At 34.0% G+C, this 22,052-nt stretch overlaps 1 protein-coding gene across 1 annotated transcript in view; it reads right to left on the bottom strand.

Moving 5' to 3' along the window:
* Positions 1 to 8,348: 8,348 nt before the first annotated feature.
* The window catches only part of LOC124365350 (probable serine/threonine-protein kinase yakA), a 37,722-nt gene continuing 24,018 nt past the window's right edge, over positions 8,349 to 22,052 (bottom strand). Inside the window, exon 3 of the mRNA XM_046821325.1 lies at positions 8,349 to 8,516. Within this exon, the coding sequence (XP_046677281.1) occupies positions 8,349 to 8,516 (168 nt within the window). The remainder of the gene's footprint in view (positions 8,517 to 22,052) is intronic.

Consider the following 22,052-nt stretch of genomic DNA (forward strand, 5'->3'; position numbering starts at 1 on the left):
TTGGTTTAAAGCGGTTCGTTGATAAATCTTAAGCCACTTATTACCTGGTTTAGTACCGGGTTCGTTTAGTATTACAATTTTGTATTACAAACTCTAAATTTACCTAAACAGCAGTAACAAATTTATTTACACACATTTTATACAGTATCTGTATAGGTACCAAATTCTAACTCAAAGTATCTTATTGTGTAAACAGTGTCCAGTCGTTGATAGGAATATATACTAGAATAGAATAGTAACACTCGACAGCTATACAGCTTTTACAGTTATAAAACAGTGCAATCATGTAAGTGCAGGGCTCGGGGTGACATGATCCAAGATGGAGATATAACTGTAGTTAAAGTGAAGTGGAAAGTAACACTTGACAGTTATACAGCTTGTATAGTTATAAAACAGCGCAATCATGTAAGTGCAGGGCTCGGGGTGACATGATCCAAGATGGAGATATAACAGTAGTTAAAGTGAAGTGGAAAGTAACACTCGACAGCTATACAGCTTGTATAGTTATAAAACAGCGCAATCTTGTAAGTGCAGGGCTCGGTGTGACATGATCCAAGATGGAGATATAACCGTAGTTAAAGTGAAGTGGAAAGTAACACTCGACAGCTATACAGCTTGTATAGTTATAAAACAGCGCAATCTTGTAAGTGCAGGGCTCGGTGTGACATGATCCAAGATGCAGATATAACTGCAGCTAAAGTGAAGTGGAAAGTAACACTCGACAGCTATACAGCTTGTATAGTTATAAAACAGCGCAATCATGTAAGTGCAGGGCTCGGGGTGACATGATCCAAGATGGAGATATAACCGTAGTTAAAGTGAAGTGGAAAGTAACACTCGACAGCTATACAGCTTTTACAGTTATAAAACAGCAGAATCATGTAAGTGCAGGGCTCGGTATGACATGATCCAAGATGGAGATATAACCGTAGTTAAAGTGAAGTGGAAAGTAAAACTCGACAGTTATACAGCTTCTATAGTTAAAAACAGTGCAATCATGTAAGTGCAGGGCTCGGTGTGACATGATCCAAGATGGAGATATAACTGCAGCTAAAGTGAAGTGGAAAGTAACACTCAACAGCTATACAGCTTGTACAGTTATAAAACAGCGCAATCATGTAAGTGCAGGGCTCGGTGTGACATGATCCAAGATGCAGATATAACTGCAGCTAAAGTGAAGCGGATAGTAACACTCGACGGTTATACACCTTGTACGGTTATAAAACAACGCAATCATGTAAGTGCAGGGCTCGGTGTGACATGATCCAAGATGGAGATATAACTGCAGCTAAAGTGAAGTGGAAAGTAACACTCAACAGCTATACAGCTTGTACAGTTATAAAACAGCGCAATCATGTAAGAGCAGGGCTCGGTGTGACAGGAACAATTACATTTACATAAAAGTCTTCCTTTCATTTCAGCAGGTTCTCGCTTTGTATGTCCTTCAGACTGATCTATACGAGTACTCGTTTTATTGCTTAAAACATTTGGCCTCGTTTTGCAGATAAAATTGTTCACGGACTATTATATTGTATCAGTTCATAGACTTCTATCATGAAAGTCCAAAGGAAGTCTAGCAATTAAGATTTTATTTTAAACTGGAAAGTTGGTTACGACCAACTGGACGTATCTCGTGAATAATGTGCTGTTTGGGTCAGAGACATATCTAGACAAATCATCTGATTCGAATGCTACATATCAACAAAAAAGAACACTAACAACTTGCGTCTTTCTTATAGTTTCTAATCATACCCTACCTATCTCCTACATATTCAATATCTTCCCATGTATTAATTTATAGTTGCTAGTAACTATAACATATGACAGTAGCTAATTTAACTATTACCACAGACAATTTTTCAGACTTGTCATAACTACTAGAAACTGGTTAAGAGTACTTTGGGAATTTTCATGGTTATGCAAGCTCAATGAGTATTTGATAAACACTAATTTAAGAGAAGGTGGTGCTGTAATTAATTTTTAAAACTTGAACATGAAACCCTTAACCTGCCAAAGTCCTAATCTGTCATTAAGGTACAGAAAAGAAGTTTGCCAATCCCATTAAATTATTTAGCTTCTTGAGGAAGCAGATCTAATATAAGTAGAACATATTTTAGTATTACTAGAGTACATAATAGTTTTTTTCTGCCTGTCTTTCTACCTGATCCATTACAACGGAAACAATGCGAAACTTCTTAAACGCAACAAAATGATTCAACGATCTCCAAATAAAACATTCCGTAACCTCCTGAAACTTCCTTAAGAAGATTCTACCTGCCACCACAAATAGTGGGAAGCCATACAATGGCAGTTGACGTTTTTCTTTATTAACAGTTTTCATGGAAGGAACAAGAACGTAACTACGAGTATTTCCCGGGATTAGCTCTTTCTGGTGGAGCCTATAGAAACATTAGGCACAATAAATTGCAAAATACGATTACCGATGCTCTATGAAGTAAAATTTAATCACAATGTTTTGACATTAGAGACATCCAGTCTACAAATATAGCATTATCTATTTGAAAAGGAATTTTCATTGTCTCATCAAATTTGAAGGGATTTTAGGAAGGGTTTAAAACTAATAAGTATCCGTAAGTGGTCTGAAGTCTCATAATATTTTAAAACACAATTTGTAAAAAACTACTTAAAGTTTTAAGTATTTAATTCTGAACTGAACTTTACAATATAATGCGTATTAGTACTCTAAACCCTAGATAAATGTTTATTTTATATAAAATGTATAGATAAAAAACAATTTGACTGTCTTTAAAAGTATTGTGAAAGTGGAATGTGCATAACAAAGCCTCGTTACCTTAGAGCACGAAAACTAAAGTGCCTTTCAAAACACGTTCCCCAGCGAGACCAGTGCAGGCTTTGTTATGCAACTGACCGCAGCTTTGTTGCTGTCACAAACTTCATGTATAATACATACGAAACTGGGCTGTATATGATGCGTCGACCTTTTTGTAATCAAATCTTGATTGTACGATCACTATAGAGTTATTGTTATTTATATATAAAACCAGAAGTTTAGAGACAGAGTTTCATTTTGTAACCAATTTTTATGTACACGCCCTAACAATATTTAACAGAATTTGGGTTTTTATTCATGAATAATGCTTCCAGAACTACGAATAATAGTAAAACAAAATACACACGTAACTCTAATATGTGTTCGAGGATATCCTTTCAATGTTGCAAAAACGAGTTTCTAGGTAAAAACCAAATTTGAGTCATATTACACCTACATCACGGTGTTCATAAAAGATCTAATGGATGATCAATTATATAAGAATAACGAAATAAACAAAAAACAAAAAATTTTAAATAAACAGTACAATTAAGGACGATGGCCGGCTGAAAAGTGTTCAGTCAGATTTTTTCGGTTAAAAGAATTTAAATCTCTTATAACATGTTATATGAATAAAAGTATAAAAACAGAATCAAAAATTAAAAACTTCTTTTTCAAATAAGAAGAGAGCATATTGTTGTAACCTGTAAATGTACGACGTTTTGCCAGCAGTAATAAATCGAAATTGAGAGAAGATTATGTTTGCTACAACAAGTTTAACGACTATAGTTACCCTGGTGACTAATTTGGCACTTAGTTGCCACTTACAGTGTCTCGTATTGTATCACTGTAAGTAATGACTTTGTAGTATCTTGTGCTATCTTTTGTTGTGATTGAAGACTTTCCAGGTTTCTAAGTTAACCAGGACATTTAAAAGTCAAAAGCAAAGAAATCTTCCAATAAAAGTAAATAATAGTATCAAAAGACCACCTAAAAATGTCTGGAGAGTACTTTAAACTGGATTTATCATTCCCAAGTATCATGCACATAAAATATTAGTATGTGTTTAATACTTAAGATGATATTATTTGAGTTATTAACGGAAGAAGTGAAGCAAAAATTGCATGTGGGAACTAACTGAGGTCGCAAAGTAGCAAAATACAATACATCATAACAAAGACGTGGTAAAGTAGTATCAAACCGCTCTGGAACGACCATTGGTACATTAATTTCTAGTTTATGACCTCACGGTGTAAATAAGTGGTTCAATTTTGTAAGTATCACCTCTACTAGAATTTTATACATATCTGCATTGTGTTACACAAAGTGGTAAAACAACATTTCTTAAATTTGATATATCAAGTTCGTTGTATAAGTGTAAAATTCCACTAAATTTATAAAACTAAGAATATATAGAATAATCTTTTGAAGACAAAGAAATGTCTGCCCCCATAAGTTAAAAGGCCCTAACTCCAAAATTTTTTTAATTGACTTTTGTTGTTGTTTTCGATTTACTGGGATAAAATACGTCTTTTTATGACATAAAAAGGCCCTAAATTCAACTCCATGGTTACTATTACTACAATTTATATTGGCCCTAACTCCGAAATGTCGTGGTTTTTGACATAAGATGGCCCTATGTAACAATTAAATGTTTAAAACATCCTAAGTGCATAGGCAGTTGCAATTAGGGCCTTTAGACTTATGGTTCAATAGTCCATCCAAGAGCATCAAGGAACTTGGGGCCTTCTCTCATAAGACTAAGTAGGAGATTTCCTGGAATTAGGGCCTTCTTTCATCAAACATAACAGCATGACTAGGTTAGAGTTTTTGTTGTTGCAGCTGTTCTCACTTAGTAACAACAACCTATCAAGTTAATGTGTCATGAACGTGTGTTTTGGTTATAATTAGTTATTCGGTTACAGTGTTTTAAATTATATTGTGTCAGATAGCCTGATTTTTTTTCTAATGCACTTCAGGTAATTTATTTTTTAAGTTGTAATTGTTGATTTGCAAAAATGGAACATGAAACACAGTGGAAAGGTCTATGATTTCCAGGACTTTGTAAAATTTGTTGAAAAAGCTAATTTAGGAAAGGTAGACATCAAAGAACTTGGTGAAAGTGACTTGTATGAATGAAAAGACTGTTCTTCTAAACAAAAGCTTAAGTGTCGAGAAAATGTACCATATCAAAGATGTTGTGAAAGTAACTGCTGACAGAGGTAAAACTACGCTTTTGTACTCTACGAAATATGAAGAATTTCCATCAAAAGAGTTGAACTTCATTCAATCCAAGTATATCAAGAAGTTTCCTATGCCAGAAAAAATAAATAAAGTTCGGGGTTTCAATAAAACCAAAAAGAAAAACATTGTTGAAAAACTGTGTCCCCTTATGCCATCCAACCGTCGGGGGTTTTGGACAAGTCTTCCAGAGTCAGGAGAACGAGACTTGATTGACTGTGATGAGTAAAAACTAATTTCCAAAAGTTAATGCCAAAAGTTAAAGTAGATAGTGATCAATTCTATAAATGGCAGAAGTGTTTTTGTTTTCAGCTAATCTTATTATTATTACTGTTTAAAGTTAAGGTAAGTGGGGACTTATTTATCACCAGCATCTCTTAACTGTGTAATAGGTCTACAAGTTAAACTATTCTAATGACTTTGTGCCAGAACAAACTTTGTTTGTGCATAGATTACTTCTAATTCTTTTTATTTAAGTCATGTCTAAAACACACAATGTATATTTAGTTTTTTCTAGTAGTAGGCCGCCTACAATTTAACACTTTTTCTCATTTTAAGTAACTTATTTTTACAAGTTTGTAAATTGTTGAAATATTTGTATGTACTTGTTAACTTTACTGTTTTAAATTTATGAATGTCAACAAATATAACGAGATAGGTTTCTTATTTCTAGTAATAAGCTTACAAATTAAAATTGATCCTTGATTAAAGGAATATATTGTTTTTTACAAGCTTTTAAATTTAAAAATAAACTTTTACTTGATAAATATTTTGTTTGTACTTGTTCAATTGTTTTATTTGAGTAAAATCTAATAAAATAACATTACATGTTGGTTTGTTTTCTTAAACTGCAGTTTTAACACTAAGGAACATTTAAAAATATGATTATGCCAATTAGGTGTCACAACTAAACAAGTCCATTTTGACGATGAAAAGCCCTAACTCCCATAGGAGTTAGGGCTTTTCAAGGGTGCGCTTCAGGCCAAACAAACTGTGACATAAAAAGCCCTAACTCCACTTTTTCTATTAAAAAAAATTAATCAATGAAATTTCACATCAACATAAATATTTTGTAGGTCTATCAATAACATTTTAGCATAAACCTTTTTTTAAAGTGCTAAAATGTTAATGCAGATAAAAAAATTAGTAATCCTCATTTCCTGAACAGTTTTGTTTCTTGGAGTTAGGGTTTTTATTCTTATGGGGGCAGATGTGTGCTAAACATTAAATTTACGTTGGAAAAAGCTAGAAAAATTATTAAAAACGTCATCCGTACAAAATAAGAGCTGTGAGAATTTAAAATTAATAAGCAAATCGAGTCGAGAATTAAATGTGTCCTGTGGCCAACAACTTATTCCGATGTTTTTTGTTTTGATTTTTGCACTCGACGATAGCAGTTGTCATTTGTCCGACAGCTTATTCTGTAGTCTTTGTTTGTACTTGGTTCTTCACTGAGTGCTGAAGTAAATCATGGCTTATTGGATTTACTTAACCTAAATCTTCCGTTTCTCAACACTTATTGCGTTTTATTATAATACTTCATAATATCAAATATAAATCTAGTCGCTCAGTAGGTACAAATAAAAACCAATTACATACTTTACAATGTAGAAAATATTTACCAAGTCTTTTTCCCATGAGACGAAGGAACCTCTCTATAATTTAATATTACTGTGTTTACTAGAGTCTTAAAACTTTTTTAAATGTAGTCTGATGATTCCCTGTCTGCGTATGATATACTAAATATATAATGTTAAAATCCGTTACATAAGTAATTCTAGATTAAATGAATGATAATATTAATCCTTTCTAATTACTTAGCAGCTTTAGTCAATGCAACAATTTTCATTCTCTTAACTAAATTGAAAATCTCACAGCTGAGTTTATAAGAGTACTTAATGTAAGTACTTGTTAAAGTAAGAGCTCTTTCACTCTGGTATAAGAACCTTTTCAGCGTTGCACTTATCTGCTTACCTCTGTAAGGGTTGAATTTTAATTTGTATTACCGTAATATGAAGTATTGTTTTTGAATATTTATACGCTTTTAAACCTGAACAAATCATACGTGTTGGATTTTTTCAATTAAATTTAAATGTCATTATGAATATCTTTATTATAATACAATGACACGTTTATTGCACTACAATTTTTAGTATAATTTATTCACAGATTTTATTGCATTGTTCAATGCTCAATATTGTAATAAAAACTCAAGGTAAATTACTGAAATACATAAAAAACTATTTAATCTTAACATATCCCTCGATTATTATCATCTCATGATTATATTCGTTTATCAATTTAAAATTAAATGATTTTGAATGCATTATATTCAATTCTCAAAAGTTGGTTTCCGGAATGTACTGATTTCAAATTCATCAAAAAAGAATAAAAGACAACGTAAGCGCAAGACATACCCGCACTGAATAGTCTATGCTGTGAATTCCATGTCATAGAACAACAATATATAACGAATCCTTCATTTTCATTGAATGGAGAGCTTGGAATTCCCTTCCGGATAGCATTAACGAACTGGAAGGGGAATCAGTTTTGAAAACAACTCTTCTTAGATCGGATGACCGCGGCAGCCGAGATCGTAGGTTTAAGCGGACGTAATGAATGAATGGGTTGAAAAGAAAATATAATTTTGTTTGCAATGTAATATGTGTTCTTATGCAGAGTAATATTAGTTATGTATATTTTGTTATTATTAAAAACAGTATCCAGATTTAAGGTGATTTTTTTAAATTGAAGTATTTATTAGTAATTTTGTAGGTGAGATGTACGAAAGGGTGTCTTAATTTTGCCTCTGCACTCAACTAATAATAAACTATTTATGAGTTTCACTATTGTATGACTATAGATTTGAGCCCATTTTCTCCCCTCACTGTCTTCTACACGGATGCTTATCAATGGCACGGTTTAATTTTGTTTTTGGGGATGTGCTTTACACAGAAATGTGTCCTTTTTAAGTATTAAATTTAGGTTTAGGTTTTCTTAGTAAACTGGCGGTTAGATAAAGCAACTGGCGGTAATATCAGCAAAAAATAGAAGATTGAATATATACTCTTAATTATTGATTTTTAGATTTCTTTAGACAACTGAATCTCAATTTCTTTTAGAATGAATACAGATATAACTATTAGTCTCCTATTTAAATCGACACTCATCTCCGATTTCGCACTGGTAGTAAGTAGAGTAGAACAAATCTTTACATTTCTTTCGCAACGATTATTTTGTTTCTATTGCAAACGTTAATATTAAAATGTTAAGTTAAACTACTTCATATTATCCAACGTTAATGTAAACATTCATACTACATAGATGACGTATAAACATCTGGTGGCTGGTCCTCATACTCATCAGGTGCCTGCCCCTGGTATTCAAGCTGGTCCTGATACTCACCTGGTGGCTGCTCCTGATACTCACCTAGTGGCTGCTCCTGATACTCATATGGTGGCTGGCCCAGATACACACCTGATGGCTGGTCAAATATATACTCCAAAGAGACAACGATAGTTTAATTACTTCTCTTCGTAAATTGTTTAGTTCATGATTCCGTTTTCAAAATCATTCGTTCATTAAATGATCGTTTCCAGTGTTTTTGGTTATAAAAATCGAAAAGAATTTTCTATCATGATTTAACTTGTAGTACAGAACCTCGTATACCAGGCTAACCAAGCGAGGCTAATACCGGGCTAACAAGCGGCTTTAACACTAATCGCCAATGAGCCGCAGAAATGAGTAACGAGAGGTCGCTGCTGCCTGCATTGTGTTGGGAATTGGGGAAATATTGTTGGATTGTTTAATCAATATGAAGTACCTGAGCGTTAACACAAAAAAAATAATAATTTATTTCATAGTATGAATCACTAACCACTGAGCCAATGAATTGGAAAGACTTTGTCCCAAATGTAAGCAAAGAAAATTCACACGTTTTTCTTTCTAATCGTATGTTAATAATTAAACTTCTATTAGGAAAAGAAATTTATGATATAAAACTTTTAATTTCCATATACAATGTTTCTATATTAAATTAAATTTAACTTTATTTATAACTTATTATATAAGAGGTAATAATCCTCTTATATATAAATCCTTTTGTGATCTGCTTGATGAACAGATAAAGAAAATACTTTTGTTATATAATATAAATCCACTGTCTATATTTAGCCTATTTAGTATATATTATTTATTTGTCAGTCTCATTTGAGATACAATACATAAAGATCGTACTTCCCTGATCAACGTACAGGATATTGTGCGTAGATTAAAGTAGGTTTATCAAAATAATTATTAAATATAATTCCTAGATGAAATCTGTATGTACAGACTTTAGCTGAAATGCTTTTTACTGTTAAATATGTCTTGATAGACCATTGTTTTGTTATTTTTATTAGATTTATTAAAATAAAATTAATCAAACCATTTTCTAAAATTAATAGAACCCACAACATTTCAATAGTTTTTCTTACATTACAAAAAGTTTGAATGACTATTTGTAAAGCATGTTTCAGTAAGAAAAGAAACATTACTAAAAGTTCTGATACATGTGTCAGTTTGTATTCCGTAGTTCAGTTTTAATGATGAGTGTTGTGTATAGTTTCTTATTAAGTGCATGTTTATAGAGTTAGTGAAGTTGACAAACAACATGGTGGTTGTGATTCCTGACTTAGGCGTGCCACAACGCTTTGGCAAGATTAGTTTATTTTAACCTAGTTTATAACTATGTATTAGGTTAGTTCTTTATCTGAAGAAGAGATCAGATTGCAGATCTCGAAACGTAGTGTTACTGATTTCTTGTTTCACTGAACGATGGCAAATGTCCGGAAAAATCCTGTTTAATAAAAGTGTTGTGGAAAAAAACATGAAAACGACAGAGCACCTTAGCGCATTAAACATATTTGTAGGGAAATTGAGGTACAAAATAGGGAATTCCCCAGTGATTTTAGAGCCGTGTTTGTTACTAATGCACACTTCTGGAATAGTACATATAATACGGACTCTTTGTGTTACACGAAGTTATTTATAACAAAAACTATGTATTTCTTTAACAATGAAAGACTTTTAGTGGATTGAACTAATTACAGGGTATCTTTAAATTAGGAGATGAGGTCATCCTAGCTAAAAATGTTGTAGTATTTTATTTAAAGGAGAACCGTAAAATCGATTCGAAATTGAGAGATGAATGATGGATTTCAAAGCACAAAACTTTGTGTTATATTTTTTTGTAACATATAGCGATGGCTAATGTTCGAAATCCTATTGTCCTTTTTTACAGTTTATTATAATATTACATACAAATGGCAAAATTTATGTGAATGTATTCGTACTGAATCGCAGCCTGACCTAAGATAGTAGGTCAAAGAGAGATTTAACTCGTATCCGTCGCCGAAAGACAAAACAAATAGCAAATAATGAAAGCTTACACAATTACACTTAGACACATTGCTTGTTTGACACATTTAGAGTACCGGGGTAGACCGAACAATTTGTGACACTATTGTACTCTACGCTAGTGTCTTGTGACAGTTGTATGTGATGGATAACTGTGACACTGTCACTCAATGTAAGCGCCTCTAATTACTGGACATTACTGTATGTGTAACCCCTGAGTTGCTGTCCTAATCAAGAGTATTCCAATAAATAATATATCAAAATATTCATAGTATAATTATGTTTCAGAACAATTATTTTATTTTTGAATGCTGCTTAGTGGAAATCTAACAAATATTTAAAAGGTTATGGCTGATCAGGAATAAATATATGTTTATCTTTTGGCAGTAATCAGATTTTTTATTAATACTCAAAAAAGAAAAGATTACCCAGAGGATAAAAAATTCTAAAATGTGGATGCATTTAGATGCCAAGAGGTTGTAGAGGTTAGGAACTCCTGGAGACCAAAACCACGTAATTGCACTTCGTATTAAAAGGATTTTTGTATTGCTTCCGAAGTTAAAGCATATTCTGGGCGAGTAATATTTAGGAGATGGGCCGTCTGCTGTCGATATCAACGAGGAAAGATTTTTTGCATTAATCTCAAATATGTCTCCTAGGAAGAGGGAATACCAGATCAATAACAGCCTCTCCAGTGAAAGCAGGCACGCTCTAGGCTAGCAAATTTAACACTTAGGAAACTATCAATTCCAACAATCTCCCCGCATTAGATTATACCTATTGATCTGCACTTTTATTGCCGGGATAAAGGGTAGTAATATTAACTGTAACTTATTATTTGTATCATAATAATTATTATTCCACCGTTAGTCGTTAAGATTTCAATTGTAAATGAAGTTAATTCCTTTAATGTTTTGTGAAATAGTAACAATTGCTAGATAGTTATCATCAAACAATTAGTTTAAAGCAAACTCTAATTATTTGAATATAGTAATATACAATTAACGTAAAAATAAGTATAATGTCTTGTATGATGTCCAATTGGCAAACGTTTCCTGGCAATAGCATTTCAGTGAGTAAAACGATCGCTTGTTTGGCTTATGAACAAAACAACAATCTCAGAGAATAAACCTCAGTGAAAACAGGGTTGCCAATTTCCCGCGTGAGCGGGAGTGGAACCCCAGTTGTGGCAATCAAATAAAAGCTGATATGTGACCTTCACTTATGAGAACAATTCGGTTTTCTTCAAAAAAGTTATTTTATACTCTGTCCTGAAATTACATTGCCAGTTTCATGTTTACTATTACTATTTTAGTTTAGTATAAGTGAGGCTAATAACACAGTAATAGCAGGGTACATTCACTTTGTTTGAACGCCGCAATGCGGTTTTCTATACTTGAGGAAATTTTGATGAAGAACAACTACACTTAATATGTACCAATGGAATACGTGTTAGAATAACGACTTGCTGTTTGGTACATTAGGTTCCAAATCCAATTAACGTTTTAGTACTTCATAGGATGTAATCTTAAACAAAACTTCTAAGAACAAACGATTATAAAAGCTACGAAAATAAGCTTGCGAGATATGACGATTATATTACAAATTATGCAATATCCTCGTGATTTCAGTAATTTTCAGGTAAGAAAAACGAGCATCAAGAAATCTGTTTGAGGAAAAATGTTAATACACATTCTACGGGAAGTCCCCAAACTAAACATGCAGTTTTTCCCGTTGCTGAATAAACAAAGTTTTGGTTGCTTCTTTACTGTACTTTTCAAAGTATCTTACAGTACCGTGCAAACAGCATATAAATACATTATTTTAATAAGTTAAATATTATTATTAAAGAATTATTGTTTTTAAAATAAAAACAGTAATACTTAGAAGTTATGAATAATTTTAACGAAGAACAGTATACTTGTTTGTATACTTGAATTTTATTGTAGTTATAATTTAGGTACTTTTTCGAAGCCCACTCATTATAATATGATAGAATATTTAAGCCTTCTGATTTCTTCCATTAATTTAAAATTTCCTTTTATACTCCGCTATTATTAATAAATTACAAAACTCATAAAACATGCTTTTTTAACTTGTTAGCGAAGCATAGATTATATAAAGATTATTTGGGTTGTAAGTATACCAACTTACTTTCCAACTTACGTCATAAACAGCTTTCTGGTGATCGATGGGGCCTTCAGAAAGGGGAAATCGGTGGTAGACACAGTCGTGAGTCTAGTTGAGAGTTGAAGAGGAATTAGGAAGTCTAAACCCTACCTTAAGTGTGTTTCTCGACTTATCCAAAGCATTTCACCGTGTTGAACACAATACACTGGCTGACAAACTGGAATTGTATAGCATTCTATGCGTGCCCATTTCGTGGCTTAGCTCATTCATAAGCCACAGAACCCAAATGGTAAAATCTCAAATCAACTTTGAACACCAACAGAAATGAAGTATGGTGTTCCTCAGATCCCCATCTTCAGTCCAATTCTTTTCCTGGTCTATATAAATGAAATATTCATTGGTACTACACGGTAGACTTGTGTAGTAAGCTGATGACACGACTCTGTTCCAATGGAGAGTGAAAAGGAGTTTTATTACAGGCTTTTGTTTACCTAAAGAACTGTGTTAATACTTCCAAAGCCTCAATCTTGTTTTTTTTTAAATTAATTTATCTTTGCGAAGTAGAGAGTGTGAGTGTGGGCCTGCCATAACTTTGTCAAACTCCATTCTAAAAGAAACACAATTCACTAAATTCCTTGTAGTACATCTTGATCAAGGTTAGAGATGGAATGTTAACATCGATTTAGTTTGCACAATATTAGCATTTATGTTATGATGTTTTTAGACAAATATTGCACGAGTCAGGTACTGATGATGGTATATTATAGCCTGATTTACCCACATCTTACTTACGGATTGGTGCTGTAGGGTCTTGTGTAAATAATCATTTTTGAGGAGCATTCAAACCTCAAAAAAGTGATTTGAATCATTTCTGAGTTATGCCGACCAGCCAACTAAAACTTGCATTTTTTGCGTGTTTCCTCAAACTGAACGGGGGTCATATTGAACTTGTTAATACCCGGGTTTAACCGATTTTGCTTCCTTTGACTTGTATAAAATAATAAAATCTATATGTAATGTTACTGTGTTTACCATAATAAAATATTGTCATTTCAGTATTGTTTATTTTGTATTTGATCAAATACTGTATTTGAGACTTACAGAAAAACTGTTCATAGTTCTATTGTGTCAATAAAGAAGTTGGTTAAAGTGCCGTATTTATATTTTTTATTACTAACAGAGTTATACTTCTTTTAGAATTAGTAAAAAGTTTAAGTAAGCTCAGCACGCTTCATTAAATACGTACGCTAATGTTCTATCCAACCAGTTTTAATGCATATAATTTAATTAGTGCCTATTCACTGATTGAATAACTTTGTGCAAGGTTCATGTAATATGTCTACGTATGTCACACATAAATACTAGTTGAATTACGAATAATTCTTTGAGTGCAGTTTAAAAGTAGAGACAACAAAGTATGATGTTTTATGCTGCAAGGAACATCCACAATACCTGATACCGCATATTGGCAGGTGGTATGTCAGGCTTAGCGTGCTCCCCCATACATAACCTGGGCTCCCGTGTTACAGGTATGTGTTTGGTGGTTTGATATTATAGCCTACTTTAGGAATTTAAACATCCACAGTACATGATAACGCATATTGGCAGGTGGTATGTCAGGCTTAGCGTGCTCCCCCATACATAACCTGGGCTCCCGTGTTACAGGTCTGTGTTTGGTGGTTTGATGTTATACTTCCACTAATTTAAACAGAAATTTAAACATCCACAGTACATGATAACGCATATTGGCAGGTGGTATGTCAGGCTTAGCGTGCTCCTCCATACATAACCTGGGCTCCCGTGTTACAGGTCTGTGTTTTGGTGGTTTGATGTTATACTTACTAATTTAAACAGAAATTTAAACATCCACAGTACATGATAACGCATATTGGCAGGTGGTATGTCAGGCTTAGCGTGCTCCCTCCATACATAACCTGGGCTCCCGTGTTACAGGTCTGTGTTTGGTGGTTTGATGTTATACTTTAGGAATTGAAACATCCACAGTACATGATAACGCATATTGGCAGGTGGTATGTCAAACTTAGCGTGCTTCCTCATACATAACCTGGGCTCCCATGTTACAGGTCTGTGTTTGGTGGTTTGATGTTATACTTTAGGAATTTAAACATCCACAGTACATGATAACGCATATTGGCAGGTGGTATGTCAGGCTTAGCGTGCTCCCCCATACATAACCTGGGCCCCCGTGTTACAGGGCTGTGTTTGGTGGTTTGATGTTATACTTTAGGAATTGAAACATCCACAGTACATGATACCGCATATTGGCAGGTGGTATGTCAAACTTAGCGTGCTTCCTCATACATAACCTGGGCCCCCGTGTTACAGGGCTGTGTTTGGTGGTTTGATGTTATACTTTAGGAATTGAAACATCCACAGTACATGATACCGCATATTGGCAGGTGGTATGTCAAACTTAGCGTGCTTCCTCCATACATAACCTTGGCTCCCATGTTCCAGGTCTGTGTTTGGTAGTTTGCTAATGCTCTCGTCTGTTGAACAGATATCATTTAATACAAGCTATATGAGAAGCATAAGTTTGCATTGGTTACCCTAAGATTACAGGTATAAATTTAAAAGAAGTTTTTAGATTATAGAAATTACTAGTTTACTCAAATATTTTACTGCCAAAAACATAATATGCATGGGCATTCTTCAAGAAACATCACTAGTCGACACACTATTTTTATATAAAAAATTACTTTCATTCAGCGTATACCACTATTTAAATCTTAAACAAGATAATCATAGTAGTATACGATTTTTGTTCCTATACCTAATGTTGTCCCAAAATTTCGAGTAGATTACGCCCATAACTTCGAAACAATTACTGACACGTAGTTTTGTTATCTCTATCCTTCCTACGCAGAACTAAAGCTTAACTGTTTTTAAATTTATAATATAGAGAATATAGGCTAAATAATAAAATTGTTGTAATATGTTAAATACGTCATTTTACGTACCAATACCCTGTACGATTATTTGCCACACAAATTATGTTACCATTTCATGTTTTGTATTTTTCTTTAAAATAAAAAAAATTATAAAATTATGCAAAATTCCCAGCATATTGGTCCTATTTGCATTTCATCACTTAGACTTACAAGAATTCATCCCAGACAGAACAAAATAAGTCAGATGTTACATGACGAGAACTAGAAACGGAGTTAAATGTAATTTTTTCTTATATATCCTTTTCCTTTCGTAGAAAAATTAAGGAGGAATTCGGTCAGAATTTCGTCAATATATAAGCTGAAAATGTTGCTTAGTACTACGCACAAGTTTACACTCAAACTCTCACGCATTTAAGTATTTTTAAACCGCAAAAGCCATGTTCTTAAATGTGGTTTAGGCTGACATACGAGTATTTTACTGTCATTGTCAGGGTGTCAATAAAATGACCGCAACTGTTCTGTGGAACTTTTTCACAATCTTCACAAATGGTACTTTCCGCTTGACGGGAGATTTATCAAGCTGTCACTGTCACAATAGTACAATGTGATTACTACACAATGGACAATATATCATTCTCTGTCTATCAATCTTGCAACCTAAAACGAAGACTCGCCGAACGCTGCTAAATGCGTTAAATTGGTGAAGTTTTCTGCTGAAATAGTATTAAAATTCTTCATCTCACAGTTTAAAGTCAGACCATACATTTATAAAGATTAATAATTTCTCAAGATGCGAAACTTAGGATAGTTCCCAAAATCCAAAAGCATTAGGTATTAAACTATATATTTTAGAACCACTAATACAGACTGATATAAAATTGAAAACATGAATAGTGGAGTTTTACTTCCTTAGCTGCACATGCGCATTAGAATGGTTTATACTTATGCGTACATCTACACCAATTGCTTTACTCAAATTCAAGCTTCTACACATTTATTGCCTTTTGGGAGTTACAATCTGAATGCCAGTGTCAATATTAATCAAATATTTATACAATAGTTGACTTGTAATAAATAACAACGATCTTAGTTTATAAAATAAATGAAATTATTTAAGTACGGAAATATAATTCTCTGAATCTGATTACAAAAAGCACTCCCCCATTGCTTAAAATCACAGTCCTATCAAACGTTCTATCAATTTCAGTTTTAATCATAAGTTGTTAGGAATGACTTTCAGGCACTCAGGGGACTTTATAATATACCTTGCACCGGCATTAAGAGACAGACCACAGCTAAGGCCGATACATGATGTATTAGAGTGTAGAGGCTCACTCTTGACCGGATGTTTTATCGGTTTGCTACAGACTCGTTAATGACTACTACACAGTATCCCACTTCCATCTATGCTGCTGTGATGTGTGATTGTGTTTCTCGTGCTTCGTGACTTGTGCTCGGGACTTGCATTATCTGCATGGAAAACGCCTGGACTAAACTCCAAACTGCTTTTGGGTATGTTTGAACCCTTTTCCCATTCTTTTCTTCTTTCTGTTCTTAATTTTTGTACGTACTAATACCTCATCCCCCTGACGCAGTGGATAGATTCCAATCCTCGAAATGTTGTGTTATACATTTTATAACATATAACGGCAAATTTTCGAAATCCTGTTATCCCATCATACCTTTCATCGTCAATAACTAAATTTAAACAAAGAACTGCTACACTATTGGATTTTGTAAAGATAATAATTTCAATATTGATGGAAGTTCATTGAATTCATGAAAAGCAAGAGTTCGGTTTACCTAGGCCACCAAGTTCATAAACGGCTCTCTTTTCTAATAAAACAATCTATTAATGTGTGTTAAAGTAACCCAGCCTCAGGCCAGTAAACCATTCTTCAGACGTGGCTCAACAAAAGTCCTGTAAGCAAGTTTAAAGAGAAACTTGCTGGGTATCAATGTGCAAACTATGTTTGGTATTTGCACCTTTATTGTAAAAGTTGGTCTGTACCGTTGCAATAAATAAATAAGATCAATAATAAATATGAAACTATCACATCAGAAATAGAGATGAAAATACAGAACAGCACAACCTGTTGGTATGAGTAGCCAGGAAAGGTCATTTGTATTAACTTGTGAATATTTAACGCTTTCATTCTGTTTTATAGCTGGGCAGTTAATATGAAAGTTATGTGAATTCCATTTAACACATCTGTAATATTCCATACTAATATTTGATATGTATTTTTAACAATTTAAAACGTTTATATACCTGCATTAAGATTTTGATGTTCATCTTAGATACGTATTTGAATATTAATGGTTGAATAGCTATAATAAATGATAATATTCAATATACGTACATTAGTGATTCGAATCATTATGGTTACACCATAATCCAAAATAACCATGTATGACATTTTAATAGTGTAGGAATGATAATTTAATAGTGTAGGAATCGAGTGTTATTACTCATTGTATAAGAGACGAAGGTTTTATTAAATTGACAGAGGAAGTTTACTAAAATTGGAAATGTTCCAGTTTAGATAGGATTGAAATAGAAGAAAATGTTAAAAAATAATAAATAATGAATTTTTATTTATTTTAAACTGTAACATATTTTAAACAACCGTTTTAATGCGAAGCAAATTTAGAATAGCAATTTCACATTTATAAGTAAATATACTGAAAACAAAAACACAGTTTCCATGTTCGTTCATGAAAATAATTTATTTTATTGGGAAAATTTGACTATTAATTTTTAGGAAACATTTACAATTATTTATTTTAGAATAGCAAACTAGTACCTCTCTCTAGGGCTCAATAAGCTTGTCGCTGTCATTTGATATTGTGACATGTTGCGAGTATCTTGTTCCGTTCATAACAAGTCTCTGGAGGTTGTACCGGTCATATTTTGCCCTAGTTTACAAACGTATACTTCATACTTATATTGAAAGTTAAAGCATTTTTAAGACTATGAAACATACATGGGGGTTGAATGGCGTTAAACCCCTAAAACAACTCTATTTTCGTTTCTAAACGTCTCGATATAAGTTGATAAAAATATAAATTTTGACACACATGCGTCTTATATACGCGTATCACTGCTACTAAATTCATACATAAGAAGATTTATGAAAACTTCAATTGTTTTCATGCTTGATGTTTTATTTCTAAACGATGCAGTGTTGATTCACTGAACACAAAACAACAAAGCCTGTTCGGTAATGGCGTTGCGTTGAACTGCGCACTTCTAAACGAAAGAAACGACTAAATGTACAACCCGGTCCACTAACAATCTGAGCAGTTAACAATGCCAGTTACTGTCCAGTTCGTTCTCACTTCTCAACGTAAGAAACGACGACTAAAGGTACAACCCGGTCCACTAACAATCTGAGCCGTTAACAATGCCAGTTACTGTCCGGTTTGTTCTCACTTCTCAACGTAAGAAACGACGACTAAAGGTACAACCCGGTCCATTAACAATCTAAGCCGTTAACAACGCCAGTTACTGTCCGGTTCGTTCTCACTTCTCAACGTAAGAAACGACGACTAAAGGTACAACCCGGTCCACTAACAATATGAGCCGTTAACAGCGATTTCTGACCACTATGGCCAAGAGGCCGTAATTAGTGGTACAAAATTCATAAGGGAGCCCAAAATTTCCAAAACCGTAATAGACAAAAGGCCAGAAAATCTCGCTCTCCTCAACTCTTTCCTTTCGAAAGAAAAGTGGGACTTTCTAAATTTATCTAAACCAGTTGAGCAACAGTCTGAAACTTTTAAACAGTTATTTAAACTTTTATTTAGATCTATTTTGTCCAAAAAGAACCATCAAAATTGGTCAAAAAATTACAAAATAAGTGGACCACTAAAGGAATTCTGATCTCGAGAGAAAAACTTAAGTTTTACTCCGAAATTTATAAACGAACACAAGATGAGAATTTTAAAAAAATTTTCCGGAAATATAAAACGATTTATGGAAAGGTGATCCATGCAGCAAAAGCATATGATGTCTCTAAAGCGATTATATCTTCAAAAAACATTTCTAAAACTATTTGGGGCATCATTAACAATAAATCAAATCCTTCAAAAATAGCCCAGATCAAAATTTGGGATCGGCTTTTGGATGATGAAACTGAGGTGGTTAAAGAGTTTAACAAGTTTTTTGCAACTGTGGTTTGTGACCAAGGCCCTCGGCCATCGGCTCCTCTAGTACATTACACGAGAAGACAAATTCCATGAGCCTCTATGGGCATGGCACCGGTCGATGAGAAAGAGCTCGTCAGTATTATTCAGCAGCTCCCAGCCAAAAAATAGAATGATCTTAATTCAAACTCAATGTGGCTCATAAAAAAATGCTCGAAGCATATTGTGAGGCCTCTGACCGCCTTGATAAATTCCTCATTTAAATTGGGAGTTTTTCCCTCACTCCTAAAGATGTTAAAAGTAACCCCTATCTTTAAAGAAGACGACCCTACACTCATGAATAACTATCGGCCTGTCTCTATTTTGCCTATTTTTAGCAAAATATTTGAAAAGTTGTTTTTAGTGCGAATGCTTCAATTTCTGAATAAACACAATCAGCTCTCAAATGCCCAACTTGGCTTCAGAAAGGGCAAATCGACAATAGATGCAATTGTGGGTCTTGTCGATATGATTGTAGAGGGATTGGAAAGTCGAAATCACACTTTAAGTGTGTTTCTCGATTTATCTAAAGCTTTCGATTGTGTTGACCATATTACACTGCTTGACAGAATGGAATCGCATGGCATTAGAGGCGTGCCTCTCACATGGCTTAGTTAATTCCTAAGTCATAGAAATCAAGTTGTCCAAATTTCTAATCATATTTCAAATTCTGTGAATATGAGTTATGGAGTTCCTCAAGGATCCATTCACATTCCAATTCTCTTCCTGCTTTATGTTAATGGCATAAAATCATCACTGCCACGCGGGAAAATCGTGCAGTATGCTGATGATACAACTCTTTGTTTTAACGAATCTTCGAAATCAGATTTGGAACAAAACGCATTTGTTAGAATGAACAATTGTGTCCAACATTTTCATAGCCTCAATCTAAATACAAATTCATCTAAATCTAACGTTTTAAATTTCACTTTAAACCCAGTAGACTTTGAGTATGGACCTAGCGTTATGTTAGCGGATACAATACTAGAAGAAGTCTATTCCTCAAAATACCTTGGAATTTACCTTCATCAAGGTTTGACATGGAATGTTTACATCGATCACGTTTGCTCAAAATTAGCCTCAGGCATTTATGTTCTGAGGTCTCTAGCCAAATACTGCCCAAGTCAAGTTCTGATAACGGCGTATTATGGCTTGATTTATCCACACCTCACTTACGGATTGGTACTGTGGTGTGCCTGCGCAAGTAACCAATTTTCAAGAGTGTTTAAGTTACAGAAGCGAGCGATCCGCACCATTGCAAAATTGAAGTTTAGAGAGTCGTGCAGGTCAACTTTCAAAAGGTTGCAACTGTTAACTCTGCCTAGCCTCTACATTTTAGAAACAACGTTGTATTGTATGTCTAAATGTGCCTTGATTACTAGCCGAGACATTCATTCGTACGGGACTAGAACCAGAGACAACTACCGAACTGGGAGACACAGGATGGTGGTTTATGAACGCTTGCCTTCACAGGCAGGGGTTCATTTTATTAACAGATTGCCTAATGAATTAAGAAAAAACTCGTTTAAAACGCTGTTTAGCGTCAAATGCATTTTACAATGTAAAAGAATTTCTGGAATATGACTGGGAGACCACACAATAACAGGACTGACTCTCGAACGAAGTGGGAATTATTGGTGATGGATGAACGTGGAATTAGTGATCAAATGTATGTCTGAATGAGAGCTCGAAGTGGTATGTATGTCCAAATTTTAACGTATTTGACGTTTGCCATACAAATGTATTTTGTCTCCGCAATAAAACATTGACTATTGACTATTGACAATGCCAGTTATTGTCCGGTTCGTTCTCACTTCTCAACGTAAGAAACGACGACTAAAGGTACAACGCGGTCCATTAACTATCTAAGCCTTTAAAAACGCCAGTTACTGTCCCTTTCATTCCCACTTCTAAACGTGAAACGACGACTAAAGGTACAACCCGGTCCACTAAAAATCTGAGCCGTTAACAATGCCAGTTACTGTCCGGTTCGTTCTCACTTCTCAACGTAAGAAACGACGACTAAAGGTACAACCCGGTTCACTAACAATCTGAGCCGTTAAAAACGCCAGTTACTGTCCGTTTTATTCTCACTTATAAACGTAAGAAACGACGACTAAAGGTACAACCCGGTCCATTAACAATCTAAGCCGTTAACAACTACAGTTACTGTCCGTTTTATTCCCACTTCTAATCGTAAGAAACGACGACTAAAGGTACAACCCGGACCACTAATAAGCTAAGCCGTTAACAACCCCAGTTACTATCCGTTTCATTCCCACTTATAAACGTAAGAAACGACGACTAAAGGTACAACCCGGTCCATTAACAATCTAAGCCGTTAACAACGCCAGTTACTGTCCGTTTCATTCTCACTTATAAACGTAAGAAAC

This window comes from Homalodisca vitripennis, chromosome 6 (assembly GCF_021130785.1).
Source record: "Homalodisca vitripennis isolate AUS2020 chromosome 6, UT_GWSS_2.1, whole genome shotgun sequence".
NCBI classification, from domain to species: domain Eukaryota; kingdom Metazoa; phylum Arthropoda; class Insecta; order Hemiptera; family Cicadellidae; genus Homalodisca; species Homalodisca vitripennis.